Consider the following 13,602-nt stretch of genomic DNA (forward strand, 5'->3'; position numbering starts at 1 on the left):
TGACCAGTATTGGGGAAATAATTCAGTTCTCTGTCCTAGCACAGATAAGTGGATTGGAAGCTGAAATTGGACTAATTCGAGTTGACAATAAAGTGCATTAACGTTTTAATAAGGGAAGCAATACATCATTGAAACAATTCACTTAGGGTTGTTTTGGACTTGTCCTTAAGCTGAGACTGGGTGGCTTTCTACAATTCAAATGGGAGCTGAGGATTTAGCTGCTGAAAAACCTGAGTGAGGTTCTGGTGCCTGCATTATGCAAGCGGCCTCTAGCCTTCAAACCAACTAATCCAAGCACTCAAGAGCAACAGGCGGAACTGAAAGGCTTGAATTACACATGTCCAAGAGACATGCAATTTGAACACCAAATGTCCCAAATTGACACGAAATGAGCCTCCTTGGGGAATTCAAATATTTCAGTCTTTATCAGAAAAATTAAGACCTCAAGCACACAGCAATATGCCTGTGGGTGATGGACAGTTAAATGCAAGTGGTACCCAGCAGAGTGCAAGCACATGTACACTGTATCAGGGAGCAGCAAACATTTTTGCACAGCACCGTGCAACGCAAGTGGCCAGGGAAGCCAAAGCAAGGTCAGTGCTGTGCTGCCTCAGGCCACCATTGAGCCTCCCATCTGCTTTCCTGCAATGAGCCCCGCCTACTGACCTGTGATAGGTGAGAGGAGCACAGCTGAAGTTTTACCTCTCACACAACCCATCAGGCTTTTTCCATGCTCTGAATTGCTGGGCCCCAGAAGATGGGTTTTTTTAGCCAGAGACTCCCAGCTCTGCAGATTTATGCCTTGGTGGTTGCTGGCCAACTGGGAATGGTTTCAAGGTTCATGCATTCAAAAGCAGATGAAACCCAAGCTGATAGAGAAGAGCAAGATGGTAACCATGGGCACTCTGGATTCATGAGGTAAGACTAAGTGCTGTGCATGTGACTGAAGAAGCATTTGCTGTTTTAGTTCCTTCTATTGTGTTTAGTAAAGTGTCTTATTTTTTTCTCTCTGCAATGCTGAGCCTTTTGGTTGGCACAGTTTAGGCTTTTGGCACATTTAAATTTTCTTTTTATTTTTTCCCCTCTGCAGTTAGGAAAAGCTCTTTTTTTAACTGTGAACTTTTTTTCACAAAAAAAATCTCAAATCTTAATAAAATCTGAAGGTGGCAGCAATGAAACAGTAGCAAGGCTGTGACTACAGCTTCTAGGGCAGGTTTGCATCACACAACAAAGAGATCCCCAACCCACTGCTATGCTGACTTTGTAAGGTCACACATCTCAGCAGTTTAGGCCTGGAAAGGTATGTGGCTGAGGTGGCAAGACCTGCATCTCCAGCAGGACTGTTCAGTCTTGTGATGGGAAAAGCAGTGCTTGCGCACCACGGCTGCCAACAGGGAGAAGGTGCCTGTGCAGAGCCCACAGACATGCCCAGCCCTCCTCAGCAGGTTTGAAAGCCCTTCTGCAAACATCAGAAAGGTGTATATACAGGTGTGAGAGTATCTGTAGGTTTTGTCTGTGGAAAGTTGATGTACACAGAGGCTTTTAGGCCTGATGGTTTTACTGTGTTCATATTTTATATCCTTCTAATATCATCAGAATGTATCATGCTGAAACTAAATTGATTTGCGTGGGTTGGTCATCTCAGAACAACGTCCAGCCTTCAACAAGAGATATGCTGTACTTTGGTTCAGAGATAAGGCTTGGTTTGTCAATGGTAAAAATATTATCACAGGTGTTGCTGACCTATACCTATGGTCCAGAGCACCCCACCTTGCCTTCTGCTAGTCCCAAGGCTCCTCCTTCGGCTTTCCCTGTAGTCAAAGGAAAAGGTGGATATGTTCAACAAAGTTCACCCACCACCACTAGGAACTGCCTAAAGCAACATGGCTGTGATAGAGAATGATAAAGCAGCACCTATGGCCAAGAGTGACCAGCACAGGGTTAACCACAGTGAAAATCACCCTGAAAACTCAGTCTGTGGTTTCACCATGAAAAAGGGCACAGAACAGTTCATTCAACAGCCCAGTGAACTGCTGCGAAGGACAGGGTCCAAGTGGCTCATAGAGGCTTTTTTGAGATTCACTTTCAGACTGACAGAAAAATTGCAGGAGTGGCAGCAACAACCACCTTGGTGAGGGCTTTGAGTGGACAGAAATCTGTCAGCTGCCTAACATTTGTGTCCTCAACTGCAGTGGGTTCAGAAGGTGCCCAAGCATCCTGGCTGTGGTGTTAGTGCCGGACTCCCCCCAGTTAGTTGTGTGATGTTCAGTGGACAGGAAGTTGAGGGGGTGAACAGGTCTTTCTGGAGGGCATGATAGGGGATGATTAGGCAGGGACTGGCAGTGTGCTCTACTGCTGCTACTGCTACCCTACGGTGCTTCACGGAGGGGATGCAGAGGCGTAGCAGGCAAGCAGCAGGAGAGTAGGATGCCACATGGCAAGGAGGAGGAAAAGAGAGAGGTGGAGGAGTAGGCAGAAGGGAGATTCAGTTTAACATGGCATGCCAGGCCTCCACTGCTGCTTCCCTCCCTCAGGCCTGCTCATCATGAATTTAATTTGCGCATGGGGTGAGGGGGATTTTGTTGGCACAGTTTTATTCTTATTCGATGTGCTCCTTTGCATGGCAAATGCTGGTAGTGTGCTCATTGCTGTGCATACAGGCAAACATGGCCTTGGGTGTACTTTAGTCTAAGGCCCGGATTCTGCAAACACATGAATAATCTGAAAAACAAGAGGACTTACTAATATGCTTAAAATGACACCTGCTTTTGTCTTCATCTCTTTTCTTCTCCCTACCAGTATACTTCTCCTTCTGGATAGCTAGTTTGAGCTCAGTATCTCAAATAAAATTGGAATACAGAAAAAAAGAGTGATTTTTTTAAAATATCAATTTAAAGGCTGACCTCATCTACATGTACTCAGTAAAAGAAATAAAATCCACTTATGTGCTGCCCCAGCTAAGATTCTTCTATGAGGGAAGGCTCAGGAAGGGTCATGCTTGAAATGGCAGTTGATATGCAAGCAAGGCCATTGTCATTTGGAAAGATTTGTCTTAACATGACTCAGAAGAATTTAGATACATACTTTGGTAGGTGATAGTTTACTTTGCTTATAGGGATTAACTTGCTCTCTTAAAAAAATTATTTGGGAAAAAATTATTTGGGAAAGTATTGAATTCTTGAGCAATTCAGTGGAAGGCAATGCAATTATCTGTCATTTTGAAAGAGGGTAAGAAAATTCACAAAAGATAGAATGAGCATATGTGTATATATATACATATATATGTTTAAAAAATAGATTTAAAAAAACATTCCTGAGGTGTGGAGGCTCCGATCAGCAGCAGAGAGCTCCCTTTTCTCAGTAGCTGCAGCATCATTACACAAAGATACAGAGACACAGGAGCCACTATTCAAATGCAGCCCCTCAACTTTGTGACCACAAGTAGGTTCTATTTTGGTCCTTCCTTTTGAGGCTGCTTTTGATAAAGGGATCAGAGTTTTTCAGCTCCCTGCCATTACATGTTGCTGTTGACCTCTACCTGCTTCTAGCTTTTAGAACTTTGTTTCCATTCCACTTCTTTAGTGTGAAGACTAGGGCTGGGATCTGTATTTTTAAAACCTTGGTGCCAACTGCTGTGTGCTGTTGTACTGTGACTGACTTTTACTTTCCCTACATTTCCTCTTGTGTTTCTAGATTGGAATTGTCCAAAGTGTCTGCTGGAGTATGGCCTCTGGACTTGGATCTCCTGGTGATCTGGGGCATAAACTGTTGTATGGCAAATCCTGACTTGATCAAATTGGCAACAGAGTCTCAAGATTTCTTTAGGTACCTAATGACCACTGATTTCACTATCAGGGGAGTCCCAAATTGAGAATCTGTGCATTCTTTTTCTGTGGCTTGACGTGTCCCTTCAAAACAAGGGTATTTTCTAAACTGCCTTTTTCCTTCCTCCCCTCTGAGCAGACAGGGGTTTTGGTTACCCTGTGCTGCTGTTCTGTGATCTTCAGACAACATTTCCAGTGGGCTGTCATAAACCTTCATTCCTTTTGCATTCCATGTTATCATCTGGCAGCCTGGGTTACAGCATGGACCATGGGTAAGGAGTGAGACCCTGCAGTCACCAGGGAAATTCAAGGGTGTGCAGGGAGAGTTGCAAGCCATATATGACATTGGGGGAACATACTCAAACTGGCCCTCTACTTGTACAGCTCAGTAGCCTAGTACTGAGTAATCACATGACAGTTTAATATTGCTGTTGTTTAAAAAGACAGGTAGAGGTGCTCTTAGGAGATAGGTTTCAAGGAGTTAAGAGAACTGTTTTCCAGCTTTGGTAATCTTGCATTTTTGCTTCTGTCCCACAGTTTGGCTGGATGATCTTTCAAGGTTATAGGAGTACCTTTTATGTCTCCTTTTGTATACTATTATTAGAAGTATTTCAATTGTTACACACCTTTATAAACCACCTGGAGATGCATGTGAGACAGAAATGCAAAAGTAATATTATTGGTATCATATTACTATTTTTCCCAAGGAAATCGCTGTTTTCCACAAAGCAGAGCACGTGATTTCTTGTTTATTCTGTATTAATAGCCTTGTGTTGTGATGGTAAGTAGGACACAGATACAGCTTTTCAGTGATGTACAGCACTCTTTCTTATCTTTAATTAAATGCTATTCCCTTGTATTGAGACGAATTCTGTGATTACACATGTTTACAGTCTTTAAGTAACTTACCATCAAATACACTAATGAAAATCAGTGCCCCAAAGTGACTTGTGCCTTTTGTCTTGTACTATCCCACACCTCTCTCATATTTTATTTTTTTTATTATTACTTCCATTTTCCATTTTAAAAAATAAGGGGTTGAATTAAACATTTTCATACGAATTTCCACCAACCATCTCTGCTTTTGATCTAGGGACATGTATCTATCTAGCTCTCTGCCCTTCCCCAGAACAGTAACCCCTAGGGATACCATAGAGCATAGAGATGATACAATTTAATAAAGTCACAATAAAACATCCAAGGCCTTTCATACTTTTTCACTTTCTTTAACTCAATTTATTTTTCATTTCATGGACAGAGATTTAGTCCTGGTATTAGTTTATGATTTTGCTGAAAGAATTACTGAACACATACAAAAAGGAAATATTATTTTTATTATTTATTTTGCACCATGTATACCATAGGAAAAAAAAAAGGTTGAAATCACTTCAGTACCGCTGTGTTTTTCATTACAAAGTTATTACATATAGAAATTACTCCAAATTATCTGAAATGAATGGAAATTATGAGGTTTAAATTCCCCAGGTTACTGCAAGCACAGCACTGGAAATTTATTTTGTCATCTTGCTGAACATAATTGCTACAACAAAATTTCTTCCATTTTACAACCACAGCATAACTTATTTATACCAGTGTTGTTGTAATTTTACATCAATAAGTTGCATGGGAAGGAGTACACAGGTGGTAATTGAAAACAATAATTTGTAGTGGGGTCCAGGTGGAACAGTTGGCTCAGAGATGACTTCATTTGATGCTCTGTGAATGCTCTGCTTCTCAGTGGCCTTTGACTAGGGTACTATCAAACCTCTGGTCCACCCAGCGGTGAGGTGGACTGATAATCCTAAATTACATTTCAAGGCATCAGTGGAGGTGAGAGAAAGAACTGATCTATCATTGTGGCGCTGACTTGCAGCTCATTCACAGAAGCCAAAAGTGAGGTGCATTGGGAGAAGGTGCAATCACAACTGGGAAAGTGGGAAGCACAATCATGTAGTCAGGAGCAGCATCCTCGAAGGAAACACAATCCAGGGCTGGGGCATGTGTCTGTGTGCACACATGTGTGTACTCGGCATGTATTATGGCCAATACCAGCTGTTGTCCCTGGCTTTCCAGCTTAACCATCTTCAATGAGCGTGGCAAGATGTTGTGTGTTTGTTGAAAAGAATGCTGTTATTTGATAATTTTCAATTAAGATGTGAGTAGTTGCCTGAGACACGAGCAATGACGCTAACATTCATACTTTGCTTCACTCTTTATGAACAGGAATGTGTAATTTGGGTGCAATATACAAGCACTCCCCGGCCAGGAATCCACACTTCTGCAATCCGTAATTGTCAACAGGAATAATGAAACTGCAGAGGCTGATACTGAACCTAGGAACTGATGAATTTTTCTGTTTGAGTTTCGTTGCCTGAGTTAAAATAGTAAAAATAATAATAATAACAACAATGCTAAGCTGTTACTATGGATATACCCTATTTAAATAAAATAAAGTAGGAGGAACATAAAGGGATAAAGAACAAGAATGAATGAGTTGCTGCTCTCTTCTGATGTTCAGATTCGGATTTTCATGATTCACGAGAGACAGACTGGAATGTTTCTGTCATGAGTTCAAGCTGAAGATTTCATTGCAAAATTCAGAGCTTAGAGGCCTTTGTTATTTTAAACAATCCAAAGATTTCAAATCCTCTTAAAATCATCTGAGAAGGGAAAGAGAAGAAATTGGTTGAAACTTCCACTTGAAAGCAGAGCAGAGCTGTATGGATCCCAAATTTCAGACTGTAAGTTCTGAAGAGCACCTCTGAAGGGAGGAAGGGTTCTTTGTCCCCTCCACACACAAACCAAGTTGCACATGCATCTCTCTTATGCAAGGCCATGTTATGCATTTCCATAATGGACAAAGTTTTTAAAGTACCTCTTCAGACAAAAATAGCCCTCAATTTCTATGCGGTTTTCATGGATTTTTAAAAAAAATTTTGCAATTAATTTAGTGCTGGTTCACAAAACTTAGCTTACTGCACCAAGCAATGATGACATTTGTTTTCCAAAGACACAAACAATCCTTGGATTGAAGTTGTTAGGGAAGATGTGCCAGCTTTTTTTTAAAAAAGCCTTCCCAGCAACAGTGGGTTTTGCCCATCTTCAATTTTTTTTTTTTTTTGTAAATAACAGTCCTAAAGTGGGTGCTATGTGAATGCACAAATGGCATTCATAGTGGGATGGAGTACATATAGCAGATGGGATGTTTGACTCTTATTTATGTTGGATCCTTGTAAAACATGTTCCCCTTTACCTTTGCCTGATGGCATGTGCATACAGATACAGGTGGTTCTCTGCAGGATGAGAGAAGGTGCTGGAGACAATTTTTATCTGACTTTTAGAGAGATCCTCAAGGTAAAAATGTAGGGGCAGCTTTCTCTCTCCCTGAGATCCTACAAGTGGTTTCAATGGGGATGTAACTGAATCTCTACTGTTAAAAGGTGAAGCTTTAACAGACCAAATTCTGCCTTTAGGAATAGACTTTCTAGAGCTGAAGAAGGAAAACATGGACTGATCCTGCATTCAATCTGATTTTTAAAAAAACTTAAAAAGGAAAACAGTGTTTTTCTTCTGACTTGACAGGTCCATGAGTTTTTATCTTTTTTTTTCTTCTCTTTTTTTTTTTTTTTGGGTGGCAGAAATGGTATTGTTTTGGTTCTCTTTATTTTCATTGAAAACAGGAGTGGGTGAAAACTCGACCCCAGCATTTGGACTGTTATCTAGTACATTTAACACTTGGAAATATTTAGAAAAATGAGGGACTCTGCATGAATTTAAAAAAAGGAAAACAAGCACAAAACCAAAAACCAAAACAGAACCGCCCCTCAAAAGAACTGAAAGACCACTGACTGAGGAAAAGACTCCAGGGAAGGTTTAGAATGTAAATGTTGAGAAAATCCATTTTCTGAATTCACTCCTAGAAACATCAGCAAGTGACAATCACCAAAAATAAGGGGACAACAAATGTCTTGAAAACACACAAACATCCTCATCTCTTCTGCCTCACTCCAAGAAGTCTTGAGAATGGGGCAGGGGATAATGCATTATCCTCTTAAGTCTTCATTTCACTGCACTCTCAAATACACCAGTGTCATGGAAAAGAAAATTAAGTGAATAAATGTTGCAATTTATATATATTTGAATGGATAACAAGAACAATTTTACTGTTTGCCATAAATGAAAACTCCACCAAATCATTCCCCTAATTGAGGTTCTGAAGCTCTGTTTATGGCTGCAAAGTGATTTGATACAAAAAAATTACACATTTTGAGTTATTGTATCACCCAGAAATTTGATGCCACTTAACTATGTAATTTTCAGAAATGATATAAAACCACTGCAGAAAAATATTCAGGGAAGCCCAAAAGACCTCTTTTTATCTGTTTTTATGGGTCTAAAATGAGAACTCACAGAGATCCTTGCACTGTATGTGAAGGCTGAACTGCCACCTCGGGAGCTTTATTAATATGTATGTAAATATGATCTGGTTAGATCCTGTGTTTCTGTGCCGTTTCACAAGGTGGAGTGGCTAAATAAGCCGAACAGATCAACGCCTTGTGTTTATTTTCTTTTTTTTTTCCCTCCCAAGAGGCAACATTTAAAGATTCAAACAGAATGAAGACAGCAGCCTCATTTATGTCAAGATTGTCTCAAACCTCCCTTTCTTCCTTCCCTCTCTTCTCCCCCCTTCAACACTCCCAGCCCAACACCCAGACCTGTATCAAAAACAATTTACTTCTAACTTAGCATAAGCTTTCTCATTAAAGTCTGGGAAGAAACCAAAATCACATCACACAGAATCAGTAGCTCCAATTTTTCTTCCACTGAAAAGTTATTTGACCAAATGGGGAGAAAGTGGAAATGCATACAAAATGTGTCCAAGTGACACATCGTGCTTTCCCTCCATGAGGATATTGGGACTTTCTCTTTACACTTAAGCTACTGTTATTTGTGCATCTATATCAGTGCCAAATTTTAGCTAAAGACATTGTACGATTAAAAAAGAAAAAAAAAAAAGAAGAAACCCAGAAGCTGAGCATGTGTGTACTGAGAGTTCTTGACTCAGCACGCCTTGTTGTATATAGAATAAAATGGAATATTTCACATTAGGTGAGCTTGTTTTTCCCTATGATAAGAACAGTGTTTCTAGATGAGGACTCCTCAAATCCCTTATATTTTATGAAGATAGAAAAGCTTATTATCTTAATAGAAGGTATTTTGTGCAGCAGAGCTCCCCCCAACTGAAAACAAGGGACCATAGTACTACTAAAGCTAACGAAAAGCTTCCTTTCTTCTTGCAGGTTATGCTCCGTTTTGCCTGGGCTTTTTTTCTTTCCTTTGGTGATATTTTTGTGGGGGGTTTAGGTGTTTGTTGTTGTCGTTGGGAGCTGCGGCCCCAAGTTTGCAGACCAGTGTCGGAGGCCGGAGCTGAGCAGCAGCCCCACGACAGCGGAGTGGCCGACTGAGGGGGCGCAGGCCCCTCTCCCGGCCGCGGACGCCCAGCGCGGCCGCGCAGACCGGGACAAAGGGAGTCGATCCGGGGCCGCGGCCGCCGCTTGGGCAGCCCCCGGGGACCCCGGGCCCTCTCGCGAGGCTGCTGCGGCGGGTGGGGGAGACACAGAAGCGCGGGGCCAGCTGCAGATGGAGGCAGGTCGAGGGATAGGTCAAGGTTAGAAAGAGCCTGCTATTGATCTGGCTTTGAACGCGAGACAGGGAGAGCAGAGAGACTAAAGGGGGAGCTGTGAGACAAGACATTAACAGCTTTCAGTGCTAATGATAACAAGTGCCAGACAGGGGAGGAAGGAGAAGACTGAGAAATCACTTTGGAATTTTTTTTCCTCTATTGGGATGTATTTTCGGAGGAGGAGGCAGGCTGGGGGCTCAACCTCCGAAGCCCTGCTGACAGCCGGAGGGGCGGGAGGAGGATGCGGTGGCCCCACCGCCCCGGGCAGCTTCCGCCTGGTCAATCATTGCCGGCCCTTATCTCCTGCTCTCGGTGCCCACTGGAAGACACTAGTTAATCAACAGATGATGCCCAATAACTTCCCGATAAGCCGCGCTCCGAAGGGGTGCAGCTTCCTGAAACTCGCCGAAGAAGGGCCGCGGCCGCCAGCGGCCGGACTTTGCACCCCACAACACCCCCGCGGCCGCAGCCCCGCAGCCTGTCCTGGGGACGGGCCGCGCTGAGCACGGCAGCACAGCCACACAAAGCCTCTCGGCCTTCCCAACCGGGAGCAGAGTGGAGTCAAAGCGGGGACAGCGGTGCGGGCAACCCTATCCCCGCTGATCCTCCCGAGCCCCTTCCCCGTGGGCGCGGAGGCCGTCGAGGGGAGCCCCTTTCCCTCCCTTATCCCCTCCTCGAGGCTGCCGCATCCCTTCCCCCGGCTCGGACACAGCTGCCCCGAAAGCCTGGAAAGGCGGCTCTCCCTCGGCACCTGGGGCCGCGGCCCCGTCCCTCCCCACTCGGCGGTGCCGGAGGGGGCCCTGCCATCATCACGGTCATTTCCCTTTGCAGGACCGAGCAGGGCAAACCAAACACACACGGCGAACAATCGCCGCAGATTAAGCACCGCTAAAGGTCCTGTACGCGTTTGCCGAGCGTTGGCAGAGGCGGAGGGCCGAGTCCGGGCACCGCAGGGCACGGTCAAGCTGTGCCGGCGCCCGCTGCCCGGCCGGGGCTGGAGTCTCGGCCGCCCTGAGGGGTCTCGGCCGCCCTAGGCGCCCCGCCAGGCTGGGCTCCGGGGGGCCGGGGACTGGCAGCGGCGGAACGCGAACTGTGAGCGGGCGGGCAGGCGTGGGGAGGGAAAGGCAAATTTGCCGGTGGAGGCGAGAGCAGTGCTGTTTAGCCAAATTCTTCTCAAACCTGTTTAAGGGCATCGAGATGAATTCTAGTCCCATCAATGTTCTCATGCGATTTAATAAAAAAATATTTACTCATTTAACGTGGAAAGTAAATGACAAGAGTGCAGCGCGACTCTCCAATTGGGCTTCGGATACAGGCTGGTTTCTTGGGTTTCTGCTCCATCTGCTTACGAGTCCCCAGGCCTCCCCTCTTCCCCTTCCCCTCGCCCTGGCCAGACTTGGTGCTGAAAAGCTGTTTGCACCGAACTATTTACTTATCGGGAGAGGAAGAGGAGGGGGCAGAGTGAGAAACAATCGCAAAAGATGGGCTGGGAGAGCGCAGATAGAGGGGAAAAAGTTGGTTACCAGGAATCTTCCAAGTTAGACGCTCACGCAGTTGTGGGCATTTACCTGCGTGTGAAATAGGAGGACAAGTGCACTGGGATGAGGTTCCTGGGAACTCGGCGTGTCTCCATTCGTGGCTGAGACTTAATTCCTCCGAGAAAAAATACTCTCTGCCAGGATTTTAAGGGAAGGGGGGTAGGGGGGTGGGAGAAGCAGCTCGGAGCGTGTATGCGTGTGCGGATCGGGTGTGCGCGCGTGTCCCGTTACCATCGCGCTTCGGGTAGGGAAGAGAGGAGGGGGAAAAAATCCCTCTCCCCAGCCCACACAGATATTTGTGTTGTTGTAAAACTGTTTGAAAGAAATGCATGGGCAACGCGCTCGCCGCCGTGGAGCTGCGGCGGCGACTGGAGGGAAGGAAGAGCAGCCCGCGACCCCTGGGGATCCTCCGCTCCTGGGCACGGACGGCAGGAGGACGATCTAGAGCCGAGCCCGGCCGTCGGAGAGCGGCGGCCGCGATGGATAACGGCGAGGCGGAGGCACCGGCGGGCAGCGCCGCCGCCCCCCGCCCGCGCCCCCTGCGAACCCCGGCGGCCGCCTCGGCCCGAGCCGCCCCCGCTGCGGCCGGCGCCGGGTTCGGGGAAGTTTGGCCGTGCGTGAGAATGCAGATTTATTCCTTCCTCCCGCTCTTCCCCTGGTCGCCGGCACTCCACGTAGTGAAAGCGGCGCAGCACAAAGCCCGAAGCAGCGGCGAGCCCTGCGAGTGCCGTAGTTGGTGTATGTGCGGTGTGTGTGCGTGTGCGGTGTGTGCGGTGTGTGCGAGTGGCGTTTCTTGTTCTCTTGCAGGGTACAATGTTAAAAAGCCACCGCTAGTCGCCCCCAGTGCTCCTACTCTCTGGGTCTTTTTGTCTCTAGTGCAGATTAAACGTCACGTCCGCACTTGAACTTGAATTTTATCCCATTGTACAGAGGCAGCCCCAGCCATAGAGAGACAGAGCGCTCCCAGAGAACCAGGACTCCGCCATCTTCACATTGCAATATATAATAGTAATAGCCAGCACCAGCCCAGCTGCACTGGGGGCTTGCTTCCTTCCAGTCCCAGTGCCAGGCGAGGGGGGAAGAGTGCAAAGTGGTGCAGGAGCACTGGCAATCCAAAAGCACCAGGGCAAAGCAGTGCCACTTGAACTGGGGAAGAGGAGACATAGTTTCGGCTATCCCTTTTAAAAAAATTCTCTCTATAGATCTACCCATCAAGGGTCAATCTCTGAAAAACAATTTTTGGCAATTTTTTTTTGTGTGTGTGGGCTATCCCAATTCTAGTACTTTTTTCTTTTTTTTTTTTAATTACTGCTTTTTTAATTTTATTTTTTTCTTTAACCGTCCTGGTGGAAAAGCGCACTTGCCAATTTGCCAAGCACTGTGGAAAGAGGGAAAGTGTCACTTGCGGTGCATATCCTCCTAAGTTCAAGAAGAGCTCTGGAAGTCCAAGTGGCAGAAGCAGTGGAGAAAGGACAGAGTGTGAAAGAGAGAAAAAAGAGCGAGAAAGCTTTTCCTGATGATGATGATTTTTAATTGAGAGGGAATCCCATCCAGTGCACCACAGCAGCAACAAAAAGGAGGCTTTTTGTTTTGTTTTTGATTTTTTTTTCAAAGAAGAACGCGATAAAGAAGAAGAATAAAGAGGGGGGGAAAAAAGAGGAGGAGGATCGGCCCCCAACACATCTCCCCAAACCAGTGAAGCTCTCCAGGCGATGCCAGTTTAAATGCCAGGGCAATGTCCCGTCGCAAGCAGGGAAACCCGCAGCACTTGTCACAAAGAGAGATTATCACACGTAAGTTTGAACTTGGAACCAGACGGAGTCGAGATCGAGAAGCAAAATTAGGGAAGGGGAGGAAGCGTGGTTTTTTTTTTTTTTTTGGGAGGGGGGAACTCCATGAGCAACCAAGGCTGGTAAATGACTTCAGAGAGAGGGAGAGGAGAAGGGAATTAAAGAGGGGAGGGGGGTGTGTGGCTGGGGGGGATGGGCTGGGGGTGGAGGGGGGGAGAAGCCCGAAGTTTGCTGTGCGTTTTTGCAACGGTGCGGAGGTGAGGCGGGCAGGCAGGCGGGAGGGCAGGCGGTGCAGAGCGGAGAAGGAGCTGCTGGCGGGGAGAGAGCGGCGTGGGGGGCGCGGGACTCTCCCGGGGAGCGGGTGCGTGTGCGGGGGGCGATGGAGCGGGCCGCGCTGCTCCGGACCGGGCCGGGCCAACCCGCCGGGGCTCAGCCGCTCGCCCGTGGCCCCGCTCCTCGTTCCTTGCTCCGGGGGCAGCACGGAGCGGTGGGAAAAGTTGGCCGAGAGCCTTGCCTCGGCGTGACAGCCGGGCCGCGGAGGGGGTGGGGGCGGGCAAGCGGATCAAGGTGGGCAGCGCGGGGGGGAGAGGCGGAGTGGCCGGGGGGACTTAGCAAGAAGCACACAGAGGCGATGGGCCGGCGGCGGGGCCGAGCCCCCCGGCACTGGGGCGCGGGGCAGGTAGATGGACAGCTGCACCCTGCCCGCCCCAGGTGCATCGCCGGCAGGAGAACTCTTCTCCGAAACGCAGGGGAAGGCAGAACCAGCT

The 13,602-nt window shown here is 46.8% G+C and overlaps 1 protein-coding gene across 3 annotated transcripts in view; it reads left to right on the plus strand.

Annotated features, from left to right (window-relative positions):
• Positions 1-11,998: 11,998 nt before the first annotated feature.
• The window catches only part of BCL11B (BCL11 transcription factor B), a 96,612-nt gene continuing 95,008 nt past the window's right edge, over positions 11,999-13,602 (plus strand). For all 3 annotated transcript variants that reach the window (XM_071557559.1, XM_071557557.1, XM_071557558.1), the window contains exon 1: positions 11,999-12,838. In XM_071557559.1, the coding sequence (XP_071413660.1) occupies positions 12,781-12,838 (58 nt within the window). In that variant the 5' untranslated portion in view covers positions 11,999-12,780. The remainder of the gene's footprint in view (positions 12,839-13,602) is intronic.

Source organism: Pithys albifrons, chromosome 6 (assembly GCF_047495875.1).
Source record: "Pithys albifrons albifrons isolate INPA30051 chromosome 6, PitAlb_v1, whole genome shotgun sequence".
Classification (NCBI taxonomy): Eukaryota; Metazoa; Chordata; class Aves; order Passeriformes; family Thamnophilidae; genus Pithys; species Pithys albifrons.